Source organism: Micrasema longulum, unplaced genomic scaffold, assembly GCF_059751315.1.
Source record: "Micrasema longulum isolate JH-2025_06_02 unplaced genomic scaffold, ASM5975131v1 h1tg000403l, whole genome shotgun sequence".
Classification (NCBI taxonomy): domain Eukaryota; kingdom Metazoa; phylum Arthropoda; class Insecta; order Trichoptera; family Brachycentridae; genus Micrasema; species Micrasema longulum.
Genome location: NW_028277603.1, coordinates 1,380,339 through 1,404,734, shown reverse-complemented (window position 1 = coordinate 1,404,734; position 24,396 = coordinate 1,380,339). Strand labels below are relative to the sequence as shown.

The 24,396-nt window shown below is 34.2% G+C and overlaps 2 protein-coding genes across 7 annotated transcripts in view; one reads left to right on the top strand and one right to left on the bottom strand.

The window, feature by feature from the left end:
* LOC148281869 (uncharacterized) overlaps positions 1-21,900 on the bottom strand; it is a 45,963-nt gene extending 24,063 nt beyond the window's left edge. For 2 of the 6 annotated variants that reach the window (XR_015822264.1, XM_088226031.1), the window contains exons 1-9: positions 21,787-21,862; positions 18,887-19,003; positions 9,884-10,044; positions 7,120-7,929; positions 6,282-6,440; positions 3,816-3,950; positions 1,759-1,877; positions 1,059-1,219; positions 500-677 (exon numbers count right to left, since the gene is read on the bottom strand). Coding sequence is in view for 5 of the 6 variants with exons in the window: in XM_088226031.1 (XP_088082157.1) it covers positions 500-677; positions 1,059-1,219; positions 1,759-1,877; positions 3,816-3,950; positions 6,282-6,440; positions 7,120-7,929; positions 9,884-10,044; positions 18,887-19,003; positions 21,787-21,852 (1,906 nt within the window). In the remaining variant the exon portion in view is untranslated. Of the gene's footprint in view, positions 1-499; positions 678-1,058; positions 1,220-1,758; positions 1,878-3,815; positions 3,951-6,281; positions 6,441-7,119; positions 7,930-9,883; positions 10,045-16,177; positions 16,218-18,886; positions 19,066-21,786 lie in introns of all 6 variants that reach the window. The other 4 variants (XM_088226034.1, XM_088226030.1, XM_088226032.1 and 1 more) reach the window with 4 other exon arrangements.
* Positions 21,901-23,464: 1,564 nt separating this feature from the next.
* Vps45 (vacuolar protein sorting 45) overlaps positions 23,465-24,396 on the top strand; it is a 29,795-nt gene continuing 28,863 nt past the window's right edge. The window contains exons 1-2 of the mRNA XM_088226015.1: positions 23,465-23,675; positions 23,792-23,990. Of these exons, the coding sequence (XP_088082141.1) occupies positions 23,583-23,675; positions 23,792-23,990 (292 nt within the window). The 5' untranslated portion in view covers positions 23,465-23,582. The remainder of the gene's footprint in view (positions 23,676-23,791; positions 23,991-24,396) is intronic.

The window sequence follows — 24,396 nt, the reverse complement described above, 5'->3', positions numbered from 1 at the left end:
TTTCCTCAACTCTTCCATCTGACTTGGTAAAAGTCCATTACTCCACAACAAAAAGCTCATTACTTTTCAACTCTTTTACTTCACAAAAGTCGAAACATAGGCAGAATGGTAAATGTTACACAGTGTGTAAATTGGCCGCTCAAACCAGCCAATGACAGGCAAGAAGTGAAACATTGTTCATAAATGGATTTTGGCAAAAAATAAATACAGATTCCATAGAGAACATCGCTTTTCAAATTCAGAACGAAGCTGGTGAAAAAAATTACATGGCTACACTTACACTCTTTAGCCATAAATTTATAAAGAAATGTGTTTTCAAATGTCAAAAATTACAACATAAACTTTGCAATTCGTTATTAAGTATTCTTCTGTCTATCTTTTTGTTTGCGGGCGCCTAAATTATAGGTCGCGAGCTATCAAGCGCTTACGAACTACCGGTTGGACATCACTGTTTTAAAAGGTATTGAGAGTAATAAGCCCTGTGAAAATGTATACTTACTGGGATCTTTGACACCCATGAGGCGTAGGAACTTGGAGGCGACCTTGCCGTCATTGTCCTGCGCGAACTTGGCCCCCTGCCACTTGCTGACCGAGTCCGGCTTGGGGTTGGTGCACTCCACGGGGCTCGACGTCGCCTCCTTGGCTTTGTTGCCCCACAGCAGTTTGCGCTTCTGGATCTGAAATATAGTATTTGTAAACTGATGAATGTGACGATCGGCCGTGAGGCAATGACGTATAATTAAATAGGCATTGTGCCGTGCCTGAACATCGCGCAATACTCTTGATTGTGACATTATTCTTGCCACTTGTGAATTCAGTGAAAATAAATCTCATATAAGTTATCCTAATATAAAAACAGAATTGTACAATTCATCGAAATAAGAAGATAACAATGGCTGGGCCATGCGCACAGAATGAATGACTCAGCAAAATTCTTTAGACCACTCCGGAAGGCAGACCAAAATAAAGATGGCTGGATGATGTGGAATTATCGGAACACAAATAGTTTATGAAAAAAATCATCTTTTTAGAGTATTCTTGCACTGCCTCCTACACACCTGCTCGGCGTATCTCATGGGGTGCATGGCAGCGGGATTGTAGTACTTGGGCAGCTCGATGCCGGTGGCATTCTTCACCTTTTCCACCTGCTCGTCCAGGGTGCGTTGCATCAGCATCTGCGCTGTGGCCATGGTGCCGTCGGGAGTCTTGATCTGGAGGCCTGCGAAAAATACGTTACAACATACATTATATGGCAGCTCCGTCTACTGGATTAAAAACTACTTCCCAACTCCGCTAATGAGAAACATCAGCTCTACAAGAAATTGAATTGATCGGCAAAGTTTCTTGAAAATGCACCAAGAAATATATATATATTTAAATTTATTGCAACACAGAGGTAAAACATTATTGAGAAGGGAATATGGACTAGGCATATACAGGGCTTATGACCTGTAATTGGCTGGTATAAGTGGCCACTTTACACACTGTGTAACATTCACCATTCTGCCCATGTTTCAACACCACATTTCCTGTAAATGCCTAGACGTCCATATTCCTTTCTCAATAATGTTTTCCCTCTCTGTTGCAATAAATTTAAATACGAATAACTCCCTAGGGAGAAAATCCAGCCAGTTTGCAAGCATTTGGACATACTCAAACATTGTTGGATATATATATTTTACTAAAAATGAACTGTTTTGAACGACGTCACTAGTTCATATGAATCAACCAATGACAAGAGAGTTGTGGAGATCTCACCCATCTTTTCCATGGCTTGAAGTTTCTTGGACATTTTGTAGCTTGGTTTGTACTCCGCGGGTGGAGATCTGTCTTGGCTGTGTGATCTCTTGTAAATTTTTCTGTCGTTAGAACTTGATCTATAAAGAGAGAAAAATGTGTTTCAATAAAACTTCCAAAACAAATGCATGGCTACCAAACTGACTCAATAAACCAGCAACATTCAGATTCTAGTATATACAGTTTGATTAAACAATAAATCATAATCCCCTCTGAAAACTGGCAGCGCAAGAGTCTGAAGTTAGTATCTATCACTATGCCAACTTGTTAGTAAGAGAAAAATTAATAGATAAAAACTTGAAATCATCAGTTATATTCGTAATACTCAACATACAAACATACATTCATCTGGAAAAAGTCACAGAGATTCGAGATCTTGGTGTCATATTTGACGAAAAACTTGAATTCAAAAGCCACATCGACCACATTACTTCTAAAAGTATGAAAACTTTGGGTTTCATTCTTAAAACCATAAAGGATTTTGAATCAGTTAAAATAATGAAACTCTTGTATATATCCTTGGTTAGAAGCCAATTAGAGTACAACTCTACTATATGGTCCCCTTTTTACTAAATTCACATAAATAATGTTGAAAGAGTCCAAGGAAAATTTTTAAGATTCATTAATTTCAAACTGCATATTCCTATAGAACAAATTGACAACATCTCTTTATTTATTTTTTTTAATTTACCTACTCTGGAGGATCGCAGGAAAATAACTGACCCAATATTTTTATATAAAATCATTCATTCTAAATTCAATTGTTGCGAACTCCTGGATTTAATAAATATTAATATACCAACACATAGAACCCCACTACTTCGAGAACTACACTGGCTACGTTTTCCACAGAGGGTGGAATACAAACTCTGTTGGCTTATGTATAAGTCACTGCACAACTCTGCTCCGGAATATCTAAGGGAACCATGCATTCCAGATGAACTAGCTGACAGGCGTCTCACGCTTAGATCAGCTACGTCTACGGCGAGAGGAAAGGTTATTATACCTCTACGCAAACAGCGCACTAAATTTGGTGAATGCGCATTTCCGGTCGCAGGCCCTATGGCATGGAATGCTCTCCCAGCAGAGGTGCGAGGCTGTAAAAGTGAAGTGATGTTTCGGAAAAAACTTAAAACCCACTTGTTCTCTAAATCATTTGAATAAATCCGTAGCATGTGTCAACAAAATAAATTGTTTTAATTAAATTACAAATTTAAAAGCTTCAATAAAAATAAAAAAAACAATAGAATCACTATGTAAAGCGCCCTTGAAGTATTATATTACGAAAATGGCGCTATATAAGTTATCCATAATAATAATAATAATAACTAGATAAAATAGTCTATATCATTGTCACCCTTCTCAAACCTTTTCCAATACCGCTTATACGCAGACTAGGAAATGAATGTACCTCTCATATCGACATTTTTAACTCGAGTCTCCGTGAATTCAAATCATGTCTTTATAAATATTTTATGATGTTCTATAGTAACGATTAACAAATTATTTGCAAAAGCTACTTATGCTAATGATCTGGTGTTAATTCATTTTATATATTTATATCTTTTATATGCTGACATACATACATGAATGCATATATTTTTCTTGTTATTTTTCTTTTTCTTTTTATACCCATGTTTTAAAATTGTTTTTTTAGTTTTTTAATTTTTGTTTATCTAACTAACTCATTATATTGTTATATTTTATATTGTAAAAGGCAATTGTGCCGTATAATAAATAAATAAATACATTGCCGCCATTTATTATTTATGAATATGATATTAAAAAATGTTTCAATAAAATATGTTTCAAACATAACTTTTTTAGTAAAAAAGTAATTTTCTGAATTTTTTTTTTCACTCCATTCACATTTTTTTTTGGGTCCCCAGAAAAACATAATTTAGGGGTTTCGCTGTATAAATTTATTAATGTAAAATAACATTTGTTTAATAATTCACACACTTATTAGGCTGTGCTTGTTTTAAGTCACAATAGTAAATATGTATCTTATACTTTACCTTCTGGAGTCGCCAGAGCGAGAGGGATAATTCCTCCTGTCTCTCTCCCCCGATGGGGATCTCCTGCGATGTGAACTGGAGGCAGATTTGTCTCGGGACCGGGATCTCTCTCTTCGTTTGTCACTGTTTGACGACCTGTAATATATAAACAACTTTATTGAATATTTCTACAACCATTCAGCAGCGCCTTGCTCGAGTTCTATTATGTTATAATTAACAGCTCTGGATAATAACTTGACTTCGATGTAACTTCTGGGCAATGAACTCATACCCACCGGAGATGGATGGATTCTTAGGCTCTATGAATGCGAAAATTATCGATTACGTGATAAATAAATTTTACACGTGATTTTCGTTCAGTGTATTCTTTAAAAAAAAATTAGCTTCAGTTCAAGACATAAATGAAAATATCGGACCAGCTTTAAAAGAGCTTTCTTTAAAAAACACAAATAAAATCCAAAATATATGATTTGTTCCAAAGGTGCTTAGAATTGCCGTTTATTTATTTTATTGGGTAAACAAACAGTATTTATTTATTTATTTATTTTATTTTATTTTATTTAGAAAACATACAGTCATACAAAATCAGTATTAAAAACAACAATTTTTTAACATAAAAAGACCAATTAAGTTTTCATAAATTAAAAAGATATAAACATTAAATGTGACAAAAAATAAAAAATAAATAAGAATTTTAAGTGAAAAAAAGATAATTGTTGACATTTGCGTTTTCCATGGAGGTAATAAATTAAAATAAATAAAAATACCGAATGCACACTCCGAGCCATCCACGCACACACATGAACGCACATATAAAACATACACAAACATATACATTACATGCGGCACATATGCATAGCATAAACCACTCAAGATGTACATTCAGCAACTATCCCAAATAATCGACCCCATGAAGAAATTTTCTGTACAAATGCAACGTGCAGTTAAAAATGTCTACATCAATACTGAGTCCGTTATAATTACAGTATGTACACAAATATTGACAATTTCTTTGTATATTAGTGTAGGACACTCGCGCACACACCAAAAAAATTGTGTAGACTTAATACAATAATTATAATTATGTTAAATATAACAAATGTAAAAGAAATGGAAAAATATGTATAATAATAATTAAGTTAAATATCTGTATTCTCTCAAAATTTCTATGATTTATGGCCTAAATTTACATACATTGTCACAAAAATATCAGCCTTGGAAAATATATTGTTATATTGGTCGCATATTCTAGGTATTGTAGATTGTTTCAAATAGTTTGTTGACGCGTTTTCTGTGTAAAACAGAAGATTTTGTCTTGTTGGTCTCGATGGCACACGGAATGAAGTCTTTCAAGTAGGTTAGGAGAATTAATTTTTATCCATTACACCCATCGGCCGACGCCTTTTGCATATACCGCGCACATAAAGATAAGAATAATAACATATAGAGATAAGAATTGGGAGATATTGTCAACCTGCACGGCACGAGCTATCTTGTCAGCGTGTTGTGGTCAGCGCGTTTGCCTAGCACGCGAGAGGTCTCAGGTTTGATTCCCGACATGGTTGACATGAAATATTTATTTAAAAATGTGTTTTCACACTATAATTGTAGGATGAGAGGCCTACTATTGAGCTACTTGGAAAAAAAACGATCGCAGTTTAGATACACATCCAGCCAAAAATCGGATTTCTATTAAAATTTATTAAAAATCCAACTAACTTTTAAACGACTGAATACCGCGGAGCATACAAGGGGCAGACATTAAATCCATAGGCATTGAGGTCCCCCATCCCTCTGCCACCGATGATCCACCCTCCCAGTTACAGGCTGTTTAATATTAAATTTTTTGGCTTAAATTGAAAGTCCATTAACCTTTCCCTTACTGTCCTAAAAACACCCTTGAGTTACGGTGCTGTGTAGTCACTACACATTAATAAAATAAGAGATTTAAAAGGGGGAAAATGAAATATTTATAGGGAATGGCTTTAATTAACCATAATTTAATTCAACGATGATAATATTTCAAATCTAACTGCTGAAAACTTGAAAAACCATTGGGTATCGACTCGGGCGAAACGTGCACCTGCGTCAACTTCCCGAGAGATACTAAGTACTCGTAGCTAGTACTGGGCTACGTGACTGACTGAGAGTATACTTTTGATGATATTTGTAATTTATCCCCGATTTCCGATAAAATGCTTTTTTTGTGCCTAATAAGTACTTATTATTTGATAACAAATTATTTCAGTCGATACGTAAATGTGTAATGGAGGAATATTGAAAATCTAAACCCAATATTTATTATATTTATAAAGATATTATAGTTATTAGACGCAATGTGTACTGGCTACACATCACTAGGGAGGGAGGGTTAACAAATTGATAATTAAAAACCACTGAACTTCCTCATTGGTGTACCAATGCACTGCCTTATGCACCATTATGTGTTGAAGAATAATATTTTACCTTTTATCCTCGTGTCTCTTGTCTCTTTCGCCGTGCCTGTCCTTGTCTCTGTCGGACCTCTCCCTCTCCCTGTCCTTCTCCCTGTCGCCGTGCCGGTCTCCGTACCTATCTCTTTCTCGGTCACTTCTCTTGTCCCTTTCTAAAGAGTCTTTGTCGGTTCTGGAACGAGAACAAAATGATTGAAACAATTGAGAAAGATGAAATGACTCTTTTAAAAAAATATCCACTATCTAAAATTACAGATACAGTAGAACTCCGTTAATCCAAACTCCAGTCATCGGGATTGCCTAAAAACCAGAGGAAATAAAATTTACTTTGCTGGACATGCTTAAGAAAGTTTGAAAAAATCTGGCACTCATTAATCCGGATTATTGTAGTTTTATTGTAATACAATTACAATACAAAATAAACAAGTAAAATGTGAACAAAACTTAGTAAAACTTCTTAGATTATCACTGTCGTTCAGATGCACAATGTTATTTGTCTGGATTACTGTGACCTGTATGTCATTTGTACTCTCAAAAAGACTTTTTATCATTTATATGAATTATGGAATACCCAAAATCTGCACTGCTTTCCTCAGAGGCAAAAAGATTAAAAACACTGTTGTAGAATATTATTCGTCTCGACTCAACGCGGGATTTTATACCCATGGAGTTGAAATTGTGTCTTAATAAATGTAAATAAATTGTTTTGAGGACATTTGAATACACACAGAAGGGTCAACAAAGTTGCACAGATCAAATCTGTGCTGTAAGTAATGAGCATCTTCAATCGATAGCATAAAAATTTAAAGGTTTTTATTTCCCCAGATAAAAAAAATACTTAGGAAACACACCTGGCATCTCTGGCATCTTTCTGTCCATTTTTGTCTTCTTGGTTCAGGTTCAGCATAGAGGGCGGTGGTCCTCCGCCGAAGGGCTTCAGGTCCATCAGGGAAGGGGGCTTGGCCTGCCCTTGCTCCTGCCCCAGCCCTGCGCTCGGACCCCCCCTGGAGCCGCCTCTCCTCGAGTCTCGATCCGAGCCGACGCCAGACCCCAAACCACCGCCACCTCTTGCATCTCGGTCATTTCCACCGCTCCTTGAATCTGATCCGAGCCCCCCGCCTCTTGAATCTCTTTCTGACCCAAGCCCCCCGCCTCTCGAGTCTCTTTCTGACCCAAGCCCCCCGGCTCTGGAATCTCTTTCCGATCCGAGGCCCCCAGCTCTCGAATCTCTTTCTGACCCGAGTCCGCCTCCTCTTGAATCCCTTTCAGATCCGAGTCCTCCGCCCCTTGAATCTGATCCGAGCCCACTGCCTCTCGAATCCCTATCTGACCCGAGCCCTCCTCTCGAATCTCTCTCTGACCCGAGTCCCGCTCCTCTCGAATCCCTTTCTGATCCGAGTCCTCCGCCCCTTGAATCTGAACCGAGCCCGCCGCCTCTCGAATCCCTATCTGACGCGAGTCCTCCTCTCAAATCTCTTTCTGATGATCCAAATCCCCCGCCTCTTGAGTCCCTTTCTGGTCTTGCTCCGTACCGTTTGTCTGTGTTTATACCGGCTCCCGAACCCAGCCCGGTGGGGTCTCCAGGTCGGTCTCCCAACAAGCCCCGTCTCGGTGGACCGGAGTTATGATCACCATATGCATGATTGCTCGGGGGAGATCTTCTGGAACAAAAACACTGTAATGACAGGATAACAAAAAAAACATGTTAAAAACTATACATGGACATCACACATCCGATAAAACAGTGGTAAGATCATTTATACAAAACTATACATATGTATATTATCTTAAGTATAGGTACATTTACAAACAAGACAAAAGATATTTTAGATGTAATATATAGTTTTGTATAAATGATCTTAATACTGTATAATATTTACCAGTCTGAAGATGCCAATCAGAGGGTGAAAACACTAATTGGTCAAATAAATAAGTGGAAGTGTACAAAGTATTTTTCATTTAGATTCAAATCATCATCATCATTCCCTTTCTGCACCTAGGTGCATAGGGCATTGCATTGGTACACCAATCGCAGCGTATCTTGATCATTTTTGTTACATGAGGGTAAGATGATCAGTCTTACGCTTCAGGTACCAGTCCAGGGAGTGAAATATTCAAGTGTAAAAACACCCTTTTAAATAAATATTTCATTTCAAGCATGTCGGGAATCGAACCCGAGACCTCTTGCATGGTAGGCAAACACGCTGACCGACAATTAGAGTAGATGCAAATAGTTATTATATAATTACAATTGAATTCCATCCAGAGCCGTCAGTAAATAACGTAAATCAAATCGGGTTGTGGTCCCGTGGCTAGTGTCTCGGACTCACAGACCAAAGGTCCGTGGTTCGAATCCCACTCTACCCCAACTTGATTCCATTTTCTAATAGTGAGTTATTTACAACTCGTTGAAAATGGCCCTCAAAATTAAATATTTGGGTAAATCATAAGAACGCAAATATTTCTTTTTAAAAAAAAAAAAAAAAAAAACATATAAGTTGACCTGAAAAATTATAAACTATTTTTCTTTTAGGGTTGTGACATTTTGCAAAACGGTGGGTAACCAACCACCAACACACGCAAAAAAAATAAAAAAATATTGTATTTGTGGTGTTTTACGGCATTCTATCGGGTTGCTGGAACAAGTTGGTAACTTCAAATTTTCGAAAAGTGAGATCTTTCTTTATAACCGGAACAATAAGTCATTGGAACAATAGGCATATTACCCCCCTCGGCAACTACACATAGGCCAGGCCATCTTCCAGGAATTTAGCAAACAACCACATTTTTGTTTGCAATACGTTCGACACAGCGACAGTGACTACCCAAAATCTACGAAAGCTACCCTTCGGATATTTTTATCTGTTTTGCTATACATAGTGTTGAAACAGTGCTTTATTTGTTTAGTTTTTTTTTGTTGTTTACTTTTTAAGCATGAACACTTTGCAAATTTACTATTATGCTCAATGTTTATTTTGTAAATTTACTGATAATTTCCGGTTGCTAGAATTTCATTCGTCCATGAACTTTTTAGCTGCAAGACGATTAGTAATCTAGTTTCAATGGGTAAATGTTATCAACTATCGAATATCTGAATTTAGTCAATGGGGTACAGAATTCCAACCGTCCATGCGCTCAGTAGCTGCAAGACTTGTCGTAATCTAACTTCTATTTTTATAAATTTATTTTTTATTTAACTTTTTAAAATATCAGTAAAACTCTAAACTTCATTGTAAATTAAATGTAAATAGATTTCTTATTGTCCATGCGCTCTGTAGCTGCAAGACGTGCTGTAATCTAGCTCCTTTATATCATAATTGAAGACGAGGAACTAAAATCCCAAACGTCCATGCGCACTGTAGCTGCAAGGTGTGCTGGGATATTTATTTATTGTACAGGGCCCTTGAGGTGATTTTCACAAAAATGGCACTATATAAATTATCTAAAAATATATATATTTATAACTGGCAACAAATAATCTTTGTTTAAAAAGTAAATATTTTATATTTTATAAATGCAAAAAATAATGTTTTGCAGATTTTGATGTTGAATGTCTGGGGGAGTTCTTTTCCGAGTAAGGCTGAAAAGGAGAATGGAAAACTGTCTCTGGCTTACCTCCGTTCCTCCCTGTAGTCTCTCCTCTCCCTGTCCGGCCTGTGGTGGTCCTCTCTCCCGGGGGACTTCCCCCCGCCGTACTGGTAGGGGTCGTGCGCGCGGGGAGGGGAGGGCCGGTGCGACGCGTCGTTGCGCGGGGACTCGTTCCCCGCGTAGGACTCCTGAACCGCCACCAAACAAATGCATGAACAAACGTTCGAGAGGGAAAAAACAAAAAAATGTATCAGACGTGGTTGGGCGTGTGTGTACCGTGTTTCCCCGACTGCATGAGAGTGGAATCAAGTCCTAGATTTTCATTTTACGAGTTATAGCATTATGACTTTTTGAATAATATTTGTTTTATTTTATTTATTGTGGTTCATGAACATTGAAAAATAGACAGCAGGACATTGGTACAAGATCAAATTTTTTGTTTGTCGATTATAATGTGGACACAAGATGCATAAAAAAAAACGATGCCTGTCTACAAACATTTGGACATACTCAAAACATTGTTGATTAATATAGATGTACATAAATTAATTATAAACATAAATATGTAGTGTTTAAAACTGGTAATAAAAATAATAATATCTAGTAACCAGAAAATGTTCAAAAGGGCTATAAAAAATGGATAGTGGAGCTGGGTAGAAGTAAAATGGATTGTCTCATTTGCCCAAACCAATATTGAATCAACTGCTCCACAAGTGTATAGCTTATGTTATGTTTTGTTCTTTCATTGTGCGTTTTGTAATATAAATTAATTATAAACATAAATACGTAGTGTTTAAAACTGGTAATAAAAATAATAATATCTAATAACCAGAAAATGTTCAAAAAGGCTATAAAAAATGGATAGTGGAGCTAGGTAGAAGTAAAATGGATTGTCTCATTTGCCCAAACCAATATTGAATCAACTGCTCCACAAGTGTATAGCTTATGTTATGTTTTGTTCTTTCATTGTGCGTTTTGTAATATAAATAATATAGATGTGCATAAATTAATTATAAACATAAATACGTAGTGTTTAAAACTGTCTAAACATTTTGTTAATTATCTCCGTTTATTAAGTTAGTCTTCTATGTTTATTCTCAAATGTAAACAATATTTTTTTTAATTACATTGTTTAGTGTCCTCGGCACGGGTAACCCCGGTAAGGTCACATTATTTTTATTCTTAATTATAGTTGGTAAGAGAAAAAATATGAATAAATAAATAACCGGTATAAGAAGTATGAAAATTGTTTTCAGGCTTTGCCTAGTATCAGTTCAGCCGGATGAATCTCACGCACATGATAAAGGCTTCGGCTCTTTTACTTTACAAAAGTCAACAGATAGAGGAGTTGAGGAAATGCGATGTTTAAACATAGGCAGAATAGTGAATGTTACAGGGTGTAAAGTGGTCACTTAAACCCAAAATGTAAACAAAAAAATTGCAAATAAAATAAATAAACCAGCCAATGACAGGCCCTGTAAATGCCTAGACTTCCATATTCCATTCTCAAAAATGTTTTCTCTATCTGTTGCAACAAATTCAGACAAATTTTTTTAATTGATACTTTCGGGGTTATGCCAGGTTATGCCGGCTTTAGCTGTCAAAATTGTGTCTCTCATTCAGATAATGACAGCTATATAGCTGTCAGTCCAAACAACGAAAATGTCCCAATGTGTTACTCAAATAAGACTTACTTCAAACCAACTACGGTCTAATCAGAAGTGAAATATTTTTTCAAAATAAGAAAGTAATGATATGTGTCCTATGAGAAAAAGTGTACGCAAATGTGTTTAAATGAACAACCTTTTTACAATTTTATTAAGTTATTACTTATTACAAATAATTATACCTGCGAAATATTGATAGTTTACCATTTGCGTTCATAAATTAGTTGATACAGTAGACTCGCGATAGTCCCTACATATACTTTAGGGGAAACACAGTATGGAAGTTGGCGATAATAAAAAATAAACTTATCACCCGCTAACAATATTTTAGTTTATTCCAGTAATTCTGAAAGACGAGAAAAAATGCTGTAGATCGTCATGGCAATTTCTCTACCCTGCATCGGCACACCAAATGCAGTATATTTCGACCATCTATTACATGAAAGTAGTAATCAGGCTTACGCTTTAAATTCCATTCCAGGAACAGAGCAATATTACAGTTTAAAACCACCTTTCAAACCGATATTTCATGTCGAAAACGCCAGCCACTGACGATGGAATTATCTCCACTCAAATACATTTTTTGGGAATTTCTGGATTCTGATTTTATTTCTCACACAGAAAGGCTGATCGATCAAAATCATATTCCACATAAACTAGAGTTACTAGATACTCCGCCCTGATGCTGCAAAAATAACTTGAAATTAATACAACTTTCGGTCAAAGAGGATTGGCCTACTACTCGGTTAAAGTGTACAATCTACTTCCATTGTCCATAAGGTTAATTAGTAAGTACTGTCAATATAAAATTGCTATTAAGAAATGGATAGTGGAGGTGGGTTGCGCACGGATCAATGTGTGGATGAAGCCAAATAGGTAAAAAATTGTTTCCTGGTTATGAAATTTTGTCAATATGAATTTGTTATGTTTTTTATGATTATTTTAGTTTATTTTGCTTATTATGTTTACGATGATAATTAGGGCAATTAGAATAATTACATTTTTATTTTCTTATTATGTTAACTATGGTAAATAACTAATTTAGGCATGTTTCATTGTACTTATTGTAAAATGTTTCCCTCGATTCAGCCCAATAATACAAAATTGTAAAAGTATGAATAAATAAATACACTCAACGCATTTTCTCCCATCAGCTGGAATTTGTTTTATGACTATTCGATTAAAATAAAATATTGCAAGCGAGTAGATAAGAGTTATTCTCGATTTTCACCACAGAAGTAATTGAGACGAAATATGTTAACTTTTTTTTCTGATTTTCGCAAACCAATAAAACACAATTTTCATTTTTACAAAGCTTTCGGACTGCAGTATGATTTTTCCACCGGTCACCCGGAGGCCCCTATTACAAAGGCAAATTAACAGAGTTATCTAAAACTGTCCATAAAATAAAATCAGTAACCAATAATTGAAGATGTATCAAAAAAATTATATAAATATTTAATTTTACAGAAAATTCACTTACTATATAGACAATTAAAGATAAATTTACACTTATTTGTTTAAAAATTTGTATAAACCACTTAATTTTTTTAATTACACTTAGACCGGTTTCGAGGTTACTACCTCATCGTCAGGAATTTAACTCGAAGTGTAATTAAAAAAATTCAGTGGTTTATACAAATTTATAAACAAATAAGTGTAAAATGTCACACCACAAAGTGAAAAATGTTTTTGATAACAATAAAGATAAATTTGTTAACTTTGTTCTATCATAATCGGGGCCCTGGCCGTTCTACTCGGGGGCGTACTGACGCCCAAGTTGAATCCACAAAATGTCAGCTTTAGTTCCGCAAATCCACTTTTCATAGGAAACATTTAGGTACGCAGAATTTCACGTAGGCATTTTCAATATTTAAAATATTTTTATATCGATGTTGAACAAATATAACAGGGATTTAAATATAGACACATTAAATAATTTCGTTACATTGAAATAATTCATTAATGCTGGTATAATGTGGTGCAATAAATAGTACAATAAATTGCACAAGGTTCAAACACAGAAATGTCACATCTACTCAGATATTTATTTATTATGGATAACTTATACAGCGCCATTTTCGTAATAAAATACCTCAAGGGCGCTTTACATGGTGATTCTATTGTTAAGTTAATTTTTTTTTTTTTTCATAATAAGGCAATCCATCCTAAGAAGGATGATTTCTGCCAAGAGTAAAATTTATTTAAAGGAATAAAAATCAAAAAACATTTTTTAAAAAAAACTAAAAATTTATCATATTTTTTGAGAGGAAGCTTCCTATATGGTGGATAATTTCAGGATCAAGGATGGAGAGGAGTGATGCTATGTTAATAGGGTAAGGATATTTTTTTAAGGAGGAAGTTAATTTAATTGAAGCTTTTAAATTTGTAATTTAATTAAAATAATTTATTTTGTTGTCACGTGCTACAGATTTATTCAAATGATTTAGAGAACAAGTGGGTTTTACGTTTTTTCCGAAACATCACTTCACTTTCACAGCCTCGCACCTCTGCTGGGAGAGCATTCCATGCCATAGGGCCTGCGACCGCAAATGCGCGTTCACGAAATTGAGTGCGCTGTTTGCGTAGAGGTATAATAACTTTTCCTCTCGCCGTAGACGTAGCTGATCTAAGCGTGAGACGCCCGTCAGCTAGTTCATCTGGAATGCATAGTTCCCTTAGACATTCCGGAGCCGAGTTGTGCAGTAACTTATACATAAGCCAACAGAGTATGTATTCGACCCTCTGTGGAAAACGTAGCCAGTGTAGTTCCCGAAGTAGTGGAGTGATATGACTGAACTTAGAGATTCCGAAAATAAGTCTCGCTGCGGCATTCAATACAGATTGTAGGCGAGTCATTTTGTTCATTGGTAGACCTGCATAGATACCATTACAATAATCGACTCTAGACACTACAAACGCATTTATTAATTGACGGGCGGCATCAACCGGCAAATTTTTGCGTATGAGATATCCTCAATGCGTACATTTTACATACATTATGTTAATTTGTACATATAAAACACAAGAAAGTGGAGACGGCAACATATTGCCGAAATTAGTTAAGTAAAAATAAAAAAACTCAAATAAAATATTTGGTTTTTCTACTGACATTTCTTGGTGGAACTGCATTTTAATTATAATAATAAAAATATGTATATAGTTTATTCCACTTATATTTATAATTTATTTTACCAGTGGCCGGGTTTCGACGTGACCGACATCATCAGACTGGTGGGAGACTAAACAAATTTCTATGTTATATACAACTGCAAGCGGGGGTTGTAAATCATGATTTTATATAATTATAAAAATAAGAGTTTAAATTAAAATAATTTAAGTACAAAGTAATAACAATTGTATGAATTTAAGTTTTGTTTGAATGTATATAATAAAAACTGGTGAAAATTATTTAATTTTATTAAGTTTTATAATGAAAATGTATTTGAATTACATGTATTTAAATTTTATTAAAACTATAAACTAGATTAACTACCCCTGCTTGCACTTGTATATAACATAGAAATTTTAGTCTCCCACCAGTCTGACGATGTCAGTCAAGACGAAACCCGGTCCCTGGTAAAAAAATAAAAAAATAAAAGTGGAATTAAACTATATACGTATTTTTATTACTATAATAAAAAAAAAAAAGCATTTTTTTTACTGAGTGGGGGAATCAAACCCAAGATAATATAATATTAGTAGTATTTGGCCGATTTATATAGCACCGTGTTGTGAAAAATCACCTCAAGTGTGCTTTACAATTCTAGATTTAAACTTACATTCTATCTAAGCTAACACAACATAATATTAGACTTTCTGATTTCAAATTTGATTGTATGATAAACGAGAGAAGTGGCATTTTACTTAGGATAGGAATTGACTGGGAGTGTCGATAATTACGATTAATTCGCAAGGGCGAAGACAATCGGTAACAGAGGGGCCGCTCCCGAACCTAGTGTTTGGGCAGCGCCGGAGTTCGACAAGGTTCCCTCTGCCTGAATCAAATGCCAACCTAAAAGAAGATTTTCTTCGACGTGTTTTTTCCCCAATACGATAAATATCTTAGCCATTTCACAAAGGGATTTAAATACTCTCCAGATCTTATGTATATTAGTCTGATACCCTGACCAATATATCATTTTTCTGCTTTTAAGAAGCTTCTATTTTCTCTTTTAGTGTTGGGATCGGGAGGGAAATTCTATAGTGGACCAATAAGGAACTTTTCAGCATTTGCTCTTGTGAAGGAAACCACATTAAAATCTTCAAAATAAATCCGCTTTAAGAAATATAAACCGTGTACATAATAAGCAAGGTGAACGAATGCGAATTCCATCTAAAAAAATACAATATACCGTGAAGTGGACAGTATGCAATGAATAATACCAAAAGGAGTCTTAAATGTCACACCTTGTGGAGAAATAACAAAAATAAAATAAAAGAAATTGTAAATAAAACGGTTTTTGTTTACAGTACCATTTATTGCACAATCTAATACCAGCTTTAGTAAATTGTTAATTTTCCATATTCCCTCTATAAAGATTGTCTTTTTTGAGATACAAAAATAACATTTATAGACATTGCATCACACTCTTATATTATATTTAATTCATACAAGTTGTATTGTTTTTACATTTCTCTATGGTGTACTCACGTGATGTCGGAGGTGCGTCACAAACACGTCACAATCGTGTCTGCGACGTGCACAAATAAAGAAAATATCCGGTGGCGTGTTCCCAACGCAGGTTTGGTAGTCAAAATGTCCCGCGGATTGGCGTGTCGTGGGGGGTTTATATATGCGTCACAATAACACACGTGTTAATATCACAGAACGCCACTTTTACGTCAGTTGAATGTTCATTTTTTTTATTCATAGACAACAAATAGAAATACTAGATTTGAAACAAACTCCATTTTTATCTTACGACCCTAAAATTGTTTATGCTTGCAGAGTGTTCAGAGTATATAAAAAGAATGCAGATGTGAGTGTATACTCTTTCAGGAGAGAAAATTCCAATTACCAACCAAAATAATACTGTAATTTATTGACATGTGGAATTTATTTATCCTTTAAGCAATGGTTTTTAATATTATTATGACTAATTTAATTCGTAAAATTAAATAGAATTTAAAACTGCATTATTCTTACTTAATAATAATCGGTCCAAATTTATTTTAGTTTAAATACAAGATTTAAAAAGCTGTCAGAAATATATTACATATGCATCTTTGAATTTTTTTAAAGTAGACAATTAAATATAAGATTTTTTGTGAAGGAAAATGTGAAAAAATTAAGTATTTTAATTAAAAGTATGTTTATGTGGTGTTTTTTACAGCAATCATAATAAATAAATTTGTTTAATGTAGGAGCCAATTTGTAAAAATATATATATTTCATGAATACAATACAATAAAAGTACCATAATTATAAAAATGTGTTTCATTGCGGCCATCTTATGATTAAACATTTATAATGGCATTCTTTTTTTTAATTCATCAAAATAATTTTTACTCACCAGAAGTAAAGTGTGTCAAAATAGAGCAGAAAATATTAAAAGTGGAACTACAAAATTTATAGGCTGGTAACACCAATTTGTCAATCGTTCAAATTTATTTTCATTGGACACAAGATCGCAAAGGTATATGCCAGGGTTTCCCAAACTATGTTCTGCGGATCGCCGGTATTCCGCGGAGCCTGAATAGATGTTCCGCAAGAATTGGAGTAATTCTATACGAAAACAACTCTTTTTCAATATTTTCCCAAAACTAGTAAGGATGATTTTCCCAGGTTCAGAATCTATTTTCCTTGACAGATAAAAAAAGGCTTAAGCGCAAATGATTATGAAAATCTGATTGATTTAATAGGTGACTGATTTGTAACAAAAATAAAATTATATCAAGACAAATTTGATAGAAGAGTGTCAAAACCAATATGTCAAAACAAGCCATCATTATTTTACTTATGTTTCCTACAACTATTTTATCCAAAATGGGGTTTTCTAATTATGTTAAAATAAAATAAAAATGCAGAACAGGCTCGATGCCACAACAGATATATGGGGGTATTAGAACAAACTTAATAATCTCCATTAAAGGAGTTACTGAGATATTTGCGAAAAACTTTGAAAAAAGAATTGTGAGATTTCTAATTATGCTTCACTAACTCAATGGAGAATGCTAAGTTCACGGTGTCAAGTAGTAAAGTAGTATAATTGAAACCTGTTTTTGCAAGATTTATATGCAGTTCACAATGGAGTTCTAGTGCCAACTCTAACGTATGGGAGCGAAGTCTGGAATTTGAAAAATGATGATGAAAGTAGGTTAAATGCTGTCGAAATGCGATCCCTCAGGCGAATGTCTGATAAAACGATGCATGATAGGTGCACAAATGTCAAGATCCGTGAACTGTGTAAGGCTGAGACACGCATTATCGACAGAACCAAGAAAGGGGTGCTGCGTTGGTTTGGACACGTAGAGCGAATGGACAGCGAAAGAACAGCTATAAGGATCTACGATGCGAATGATGATGGATGCAGAAAACGAGGAAGACCGAGAATGACATGGCACGATCAAGTCCATCAAGTACTTGAAGATGGACATGTCAAGACTAGGAATAATCGGTGTGCGTGCATGAGAAGATGTATGAATGTAGAGGAAGCGAGGTCTGTATGCAAAGATAGAGTGATATGGCATTCTATCCTCTCTGCCTACCTCTACGGAGAAACGGCTTAATGGTTTTTTTTGTTGTTTGTTTGTTTAGTGGGGATTTATAAGTTTGTTTCTAATACCCTAATATGTAAGAATTCAAATCACCAAGTGCCTAATATCAAAAAGATTTGATTCAAGAACTCAAAATTATCTGAGTCACCGAGAGTTTTATTCACTCATATTTTTAGGTGAATTGTTATGATTACAAAATAAATAATAAATGTTTTAATAACATTTTTAATTTTTTAAACTTTCGGATATGCGAAGTGTTCCATTGCTGACAAACTTTGGGAAACCCCAGTGTATAAAATTTCGAAATCAGTAGGTATCTATGAATGTTACAATGTTTTTTTTACAAAATTGGAGGTTACATAGCTTTACAATCCCACTAATATGTATTATATTTTAGTATTACCATTTAAATAACAGTAGCCCCTTTCTTTCTTTTCTAATCTATTTTGAGAGACTTTAAAATAATAAGTAGTTTTTCTATCTTTTGATAAAAACACATAAAAATTTTAATCCTCTGATAGTTAAATAGTCCAAATTGAAAAATGTATGCATGTTTATCAAAAGAGTGTGGAAAAAAACAAAATAATAAACTAAACTAAAAAAAACATTACATTCTTTACCATAGACAATAAGATGAAATTACCTCGCTCATGTCCATGGTGACATCATCGTAGTTAGTGTCATCGTCGCGGCGGAGTTGGTGCTGCATCGGACTGCGGTTGTTGTCTCTGGTCCTTCCGTGGTCGGATCGCCTCATCTCCTGCAGAGTTACCACGGATATTTTTGGTGGTGCCATAGACACATAGAGTCTTCTTCTTTACACTAGGGGTTTTGTTTTTGAATTTGGAATGTAATGCAAAAATGCAAAGAAAAGATTAATAAAAACGAAATGGCAGATTTACAGATACATTCTGTCTTAATTTTTACACACCTAAACTGTCAATATTATGTATTACGTCATCATTATGATGTATAGGGCACTGCAAATGTACATCAATGCGGCGTAGATAAAAATTTGCTACATAAGAGAAGAATAGTCTTACACTTTAAGTGTCTCTAGTGAGAAATATTGTTTCTAAAAATATTTATTTTATATTATCGCCTTCATCAGGAATCAAACCCGGGAGCTTGTACATGCTAACCACTAACCACTAGACAGATGTATTGTAAGATTTATTTTGTTTTGGGAAGATGCTAATTTTGTGTATGTTGATGAGAAAAAAGATTTAAAACTTTTTTTTAAAAAGTAAAGTGAGACAAAATGAGTCAAATTATGAATACCATCAATTTCTTTTGATGTAAAACACAAATATTTTTTTGTAAGGTCAGACAGAGGGGAAAAAATATTAATGTGCAACCAAATTGGTTAATAGTACAAAATGTAACCATTCATACAAATTAGGGCAGAAAAATATTCTTAATTCTACTGCCCGTATTCGAAGCCAAAACAATAGGTAAGGAAAATACATTCTGTCGTCCTCGCCTACAAATTATTCTCCGCATATGAGATTAGAATGTGCTTTCCCCCCCTTGAGTTTTGTCTCCGAATATGAGCATAAATAACTGCAAGTGTAGAAACTTGACATGATTTACAAAAAAATGCAAAATTAAAATCGTTTTTGACCGTTATCTTTGCAGAATGAAAAAATATATTTTGATAAATGAAATTGTTCAGAATCCCAAAAAAAATATTTTTTTGGTTTCAATCAAAGCCGTTACGAATGAAAAATACAGCAAAGCTTTAGAGTAATACCCTATTCCGATTTGCTATATTATTTCAAAAGCAATAAAAAATGTGATCTTAGAGTAAATTTTGCATTTTCTTTCCAAACATTGCCTCAATTAAACTACTACTACTACTACCATCACGCCATTTCCCCGTAGGTGTAGGCAGAGAGAATGGACCACCACAAATGTCTACCCTGGCATACACTCATACATCTTGTCATACATGCCCTTCGGTTCTGTCTGCTTTTAACATGACCAGACTTAAGATTTTGGTTTATCTGATCATTCCGCGTCTTCCTTGGCCGTCCTCGTCTCACGTTACTGTTCATTTTCGCCATATATACTTGTGTTACCATTCTTTCACCGTCCATTCGTTCTACATGACCAAACCATCTCACAGACCCTTTCTTAATCTTATCAATTATACCTGACTCAGATTTACAATCTCACCTGATTTCATCATTCGTGACTCTGTCATCCATTGATTTCCCACACTTCGTCGAAGAGATCGCATTTCAACCGCATTTACTCGGCTTTCATCCTTCCTCTGCCAGTTCCATGTTTCAATTCCATACATAGGTGTTGGGATTAAAACTCTATTGTGCACTGCCAGTTTAGCTTCGATTGACATATTTTTATTAGCAATTACTGGGCTTAGTGCGCCATTCATTTTGTTGTCTGCATTCACTCGCAATTCACTCTTAGTTCCATGGGTTAATCAATTTCTGCATATTCAGATAATCACTGACACTCATTAATCTGAATAATTGGAGATGTACTGTAATTAATTGGATTCATATCAAAAGTATTAATAGGCCGCATCTCATATGGAATCAAACCCGAAAACCTCGAATGGAAAACCAATTGATTGGTATTTAGTGGTAGTAAAACATATAATTTCAACAAACTGTAAAAGTAACAGTAATTTATATTTACTATCACCAGATAATTTATTTAAAAATAAATTAAGACTTATTATTTCTGGCTGCAATACGATTAAAATTAATTAATTATGGATAACTTGTATAGCGCCATTTTCGTAATAAAATACCTCAAGGGCGCTTTACATGGTGATTCTATTGTTAAGTTAATTTAATTGAAGCTTTTAAATTTGTAATTTAATTAAAATAATTTATTTTGTTGTCACGTGCTACGGATTTATTCAAATGATTTATCCCACTTACTATTTAATGATGCTCACACTTACACACACCTGAACACTTACTCCCACACTAATACACATAAACACACATCTAAACTCACTCTTATACAAATACACATAAACACATCCTTTTGTTGTAACACAATTTAATAATATGTATGATTTTTATTTAGAAACTTCGCTGGTCTGTCGTATTTTTTTTAAATGTTATTATATCATTGTCGACTGTTTGTTTCTTTAAAATAAATAAATAAAGGAAATACATAAATAGAATAGAGCTTAAATTCATCCATCGAGCATAGTAAAACATAATAAACAATAACTCGTTATTTCCAATACAATTGTTTTGTAGCACATTTGATGTATCTACCATTTATATTAAGAGAAGTTATATTTTTCAACTTGCAAGACATTCGATTATTATAACGACGTTGATGTTTAAAAATAAATCAATTAACAGTTAGTTAAGTTTATTGATAAACATCGACGCACGTTAAGGAAATTATCTAATATGAACCGCGTAAACCGAACTGGAGCTGGTAGCAATAAAACTGTAGTGCGAAGGAACGTGGCGGAAAGAAGGCTAAATAATTTGTACAAATGTTCATAACACACAATTGAATACGAAAATTATGAATTTGCATGAAACTTACGGAATCCTGGTGTGAATTTTCATATTCATATTCGTCGTCACTGCCGTAATTCGCCAAGGAATCCATTTTTATTTTTTTATTGACGGATAACATAGACAACCTGTTTTATGATACAAAGAAGAAGAAAAAAGTAAAAAAGATTGAAATGTCAAAGAGTGTAAAGTAGGTACCCAACGTTTCGTTTTCATATTCATAAAATAAAGCATCCAGATTTTTTTGACCTGCTGCTTTGAGCCTGTTTTATTACTTTGCATGACGGCCATTTTACATTACAAATTTTAAACTGCTTTTCGCTGCCCTAGTTCTTGTATGTTCAATAGACCATTTTTAGCAAAATTAAGTTATGAATGCCAATATGTTCATTATTTCATTACGCGTTCATGTAGATAAAGAATTATTGTTTTTTCCATTATTAAATAGTATTTTCAGCATTTTTGTAGTGCCAATCTCTACTTACTGATTTTATTCATTTGACTTTGAAAATGAACAAAATATTTTATAACTCAATTTTGTCAAAATGGTATATTGAACCAACACCTACATTGAATAAACAAAAACCTGGGCAGCGTTTTGTAAGGCTAAACAGCAGTAAGGTAAAGTAAAAAGTAAACAAATAATTCCTATTTTTATTCAATGAATACAGTTAAATATATAATGGTTGAAGACTGATAAATTGGATTATTATACTAAAAAGTATCTGAGTGGAATAAAATAGTGTATAATTTCAATATGAGTAAACAGATAAAATAAACTTTAAAATTTGACATAAAGAATATAAAAAATTGAAGTGTACTGTGCGGATAATTATAAAACATAATGTGTTTTATTATAAACTGTGCTTCTTTTTTTTCCACATCCGGTCACAAATGAATAGTGGAGCATGCGGACATCACATGAAGCCTCCAAAAGACCTTATTGCCAGCTAGTACTCTCGCACCCTCCCACGTCAATTCCGCGTCCCTTAGTTACTTCGAATAAATCTGAAAGATTAACATTGACGGTTTTCTAAGACAGTGGGGGGATGATTTTATTCATAAATGTAATGAAGTCAATTCAATGGTTACTTGATATTTTTGTAGATTATGATTATGATAGATAATTATTGTTGTTGCGATTGTTTCGAGTTTATTTTGCCATTCATTTCTAGCGTTGGCTTTTATAAGCGGCCGAATATATTAATTTTACAAGTACGTTGATAACTGATGACTCTCATAGGCCTCATAGCGTGTTAAAACGAAAACTTTGCGTAAGGGGATTTCGGATTCACTTCCTTGCGTAACAACGATATTGACCACTATTTTTACTGTAATTACGCCATTACCCTTACAGGGGTAGTTTGACAAAGAGAATGATCCTGACAAACATTCCTAGCTTCTCCCAAATTCATACATTAATTTTCTAGGTGTTTTGTGTAGTCATTCGACTTTTTGGCCTATTGTAGAGCAAAGTAAACAGATACCTACCCATTAAAAAAAATAAAGAAACAATAACTCTTTATTCTAAATCTGAATTACATATACATCTGTATCAAAAATGAGTCACTATTGTCGTAACACTTCATTTAGGGTCTAATATGTTTTTCTCGTTACCAATCAAATTCATTTACGTACAATACGCCCCAGCTTCCTGTGAGCTAATCATTCATTATTGGTTATTGTTAATGGTAACCTGTTACTATGAATATTTCTCAAACGTCAAAATCTAGTTGACGTTTATATTTTCTTGACATAATCTTGTTTATTTCCATTTGTTCCAGTGTAACAATTTAGAAATTCCTATTGAGATAATATTTCAAAATGAACGTGACACAAGCGGTAAAAATGTACATCACAAAAATGGCAGAGGAAAGTGGGCCTGGGATGAAAATATTACTTATGGATAAAGAAACGGTAGTTTTACGAACATATTTTCCGTTCCATTTAACTTGAATTAAAATTGTAAATTGGTTTATGAATAAATAGTGTTATTTGCTAAGCTTTATTAACATTTGTTTTAATGTTTTTAGACTAGTATTGTCAGTATGGTGTACGGCCAATCGGAGATTTTACAAAAAGAAGTATATTTATTTGAACGAATAGACGCCGCGAATCAAGGAGACGGCTTGAAACATCTAAAGTGCATTGTTTTCCTTCGCCCCACTGCTGAAAATATAGCGCTTCTCTCGAGGGAATTGAGGTACCCCAAATATGGCGTTTACTTCATTTGTAAGTTCTATTTTGACTCATTCATATTTTTTTTACATATTAAAAAATTTACCCATCTCTATTGTAATATCTTTCAATCTTTTACTCCCTAGAAAGTGAAATCCAGTATTCTTCTACAAATATTTGGACATATTAAAAATAAAATATTAACCTTTCCCTTACTGTCCCAAAAACATCGGCGCATTACTGTGCTGTATATTCATCATGCCAAAAATGAGAGATTTTAAATGTGAAAAATGTAATATTCATAGGCAATTGCTTCAATTATTTATTATATTATTATAAAAGTGATAACATTTAAAAACCATTAGCTCATGCTCGCAGCATGGGCGAAAGAACCACCCCTGGCGAAAGTCGAAGAGGTACTAACTGGCGTCTTGGAGAAGTACTGGAAACTTTGCTGTTC